The 2,489-nt window shown below is 50.9% G+C and overlaps 1 protein-coding gene across 1 annotated transcript in view; it reads right to left on the reverse strand.

Annotated features, from left to right (window-relative positions):
- LOC104508683 (alanine--tRNA ligase, mitochondrial-like) overlaps positions 1-2,484 on the reverse strand; it is a gene marked incomplete at both ends in the record, with an annotated part of 6,849 nt that extends 4,365 nt beyond the window's left edge. Inside the window, 3 exons of the mRNA XM_010150393.1 lie at positions 277-471; positions 1,262-1,407; positions 2,365-2,484. Coding sequence (XP_010148695.1) covers positions 277-471; positions 1,262-1,407; positions 2,365-2,484 — 461 coding nt within the window. The remainder of the gene's footprint in view (positions 1-276; positions 472-1,261; positions 1,408-2,364) is intronic.
- Between the last annotated feature and the right edge of the window lie 5 nt (positions 2,485-2,489).

Raw genomic sequence — 2,489 nt, forward strand, 5'->3', positions numbered from 1 at the left:
AGGCCTTCTCCTCCTTCTGCAGGTTTCTGTGGGCTGCTGCAGACCTCAAGAAGCCTCTGGGATGCAGCAGTGAGGGAGAATAGGCAGCAGAAGTTGAAGGAGGACAAGACAAATAAAGCAAAGGGGACTGAGAGCCATACTGGACAGATCTCCACAGCTTCTCCCTTGCTCCTGTACTGCCACCTCCTGGAAAACAGTAGGATGGCTGAGAATATACACAATTTTGGAGGTAGACAAGAGGGAAAGGCTCTCGAGTCCAGATCAGATGTCTGGTACCTGCTATACTGCATGAAGACCAGGTTCCAGATCTCCACTACGTCGGGGCTGCCCTGGTTCACCAGTGCTGCAGCATTTCTGCCACCACCCACATGGTCATAGTGGATCTCTGTGCAGGGACCACAAGGACCCGTGTCCCCCATCTCCCAGAAGTTGTCCTTCAATGGAAAGGGAAGCACACGACTGTCAGGCACCCTGGAAAGGCAAACAACAAAGTGCTGGGGCACGCACACAAAGCACACAGTAGCCTAGACCACAGAGAAAGTTGGAAAGGAGGAACTCTTTCTGACTACCACAAACTCAGTAACCAGACAGACTAGGATTCCTGCTTCTGTTCACACAGAATTGCTCTCCTTAGCAGGAACAAGCTGGATTAAACCAAACAGGATCCTGCTCACTCCCAAAATGGCTGGCAAACTCAGTCTGGCTCCTGCTGACGGGAGACAGGGTCTACCCTGGGCCTGTGAAGCCACCTTCCTCCTTGGAGGTAATTCCAGCAGAGCTAAGACCTGATCACACTGGGCAAAGCTGAACACCCACAGTGGCACAGAGGTGTCTGCCTGGGGCCCAAAACCCATGTGCAGCTTGGAACAAGCTTCCAAAGCAGAGCAGTGCTCTCCGCAGTGGCTTCATCCTCACCCTGAAGCAGCCATTGCTACCTTTCAGAGGTAAATGAGCTGTCTGCAGCTCACAATGGAGAGGAAGCAAAGGATCAGAGATCTTTCTCACACTTCATCCAGGCCAGTCAGTTTTAGATACACAGCCCCTCTGATGACCTTTAAGCTGCTTCTCAGATGTTAAGTGCTCCAGAGCACTCAGAGCCCAGCTGATTTTTACCAGCCCAAACAAACCAGAAATGAAATTAATTTAAAATATCACTTTTAGCCCCAGCATCTGATTCCCATCAACTAAAGAGAAAACAGGAGACTATGGAGAATGACATGTCAGCACATGGGGCTCAGGGCTTCTTCTCTAACACACTTACCCCAGGCGGAGCCATATGTCCCTGCACTCCTCATCTGCGCTCAGCCCCAAGGAGGAGTCTCCCCCAAAATACGTGACATAGAGACGATCTCTGGGGATCTCGTAGACCTCTGTCAAGAGCTCCCAGGCCATGCTACATGCCTCCTCCTGAGCGGGCAGGGAACATAAACAAAGCACAGTAATCCAGGATGCATAGTGATGCAGGAAGGCTCTTCAGAATGGGAATTAAACACCAAAGAAATTCACAGATTCACAGAGTGGAAGGGACCTCTAGAGATCAGCTAGTCCAAGCCCCCTGGCCAGAGCAGGATCACCTAGAGCAGATCACTCAGGAACAAGTCCGGAGGCTTTTGAAAGTCTCCAGGGAAGGAGACTCCACCACCTCTCTGGGCAGCCTGTTCCTGTGCTCTGTCACCCTCACAGGGAAGTGTTTCCTCATGTTCAGGTTGAGCCTTCTGTTTTCCAGTTTATGGCCATTGCCCCTAGTCCTGTCACTGGACACCACTGAGAAGAGGTGAATTCATTTCAGCTGCTCTCTCCCTTCCCAATTTCAAGGCACATTGCAAAGAGCAGGATGAGGGTCAGGCAAGCGAGACAGCTCATTGCTGCCTGTGGAAAACTAGCATTCCTAAATTGTGGAAAGACCTTCAGGATCACAGCATGGTCTACACCCACGTGCTCACCAGCAGCTACCTGGATTATTTTCTTTCTGATGAAAAAACGTATTCACTAGCCAAACAAGTAGCATTTTTATCTTTCTTCCTTTTTCAAGCTTTGTAGTAACGAGTACCAAACAAACTGGAAACTTCTTTTCACTGTAGTAAATGGCCAGCACAGGCATTCAGAGAGAGGAATTCACAGAGAACTTTGATTAGCACGTGTTGTCCACAGCTTTGAAAGGCTGAGTGGGCTGACAGTCCGCAAGGCACATAGAGTGTGACTCAGCACGCCAACTGACCACCTCTGCTCCGTGCCACAGAGCTCCCAAGAAGTAATTTGGAGCCTCCCAAAACGCCTTCTGGAGACATTCCCAGGGCAGTACAGCACCGCTCTGACAGAAAGGCAGCATTTCCCCCTGGAGAGGGTTCGCTCCCATCGCCTCACCTTAAAGTAATCCCCGAAGGACCAGTTCCCCAGCATCTCGAAGAAAGTGTGATGGTAGGTATCTCGGCCCACGTCCTCCAAGTCGTTGTGCTTCCCTCCCGCACGCACGCACTTCTGGCTGTTCG

This window comes from Eurypyga helias, unplaced genomic scaffold (assembly GCF_000690775.1).
Source record: "Eurypyga helias isolate BGI_N326 unplaced genomic scaffold, ASM69077v1 scaffold47564, whole genome shotgun sequence".
Classification (NCBI taxonomy): domain Eukaryota; kingdom Metazoa; phylum Chordata; class Aves; order Eurypygiformes; family Eurypygidae; genus Eurypyga; species Eurypyga helias.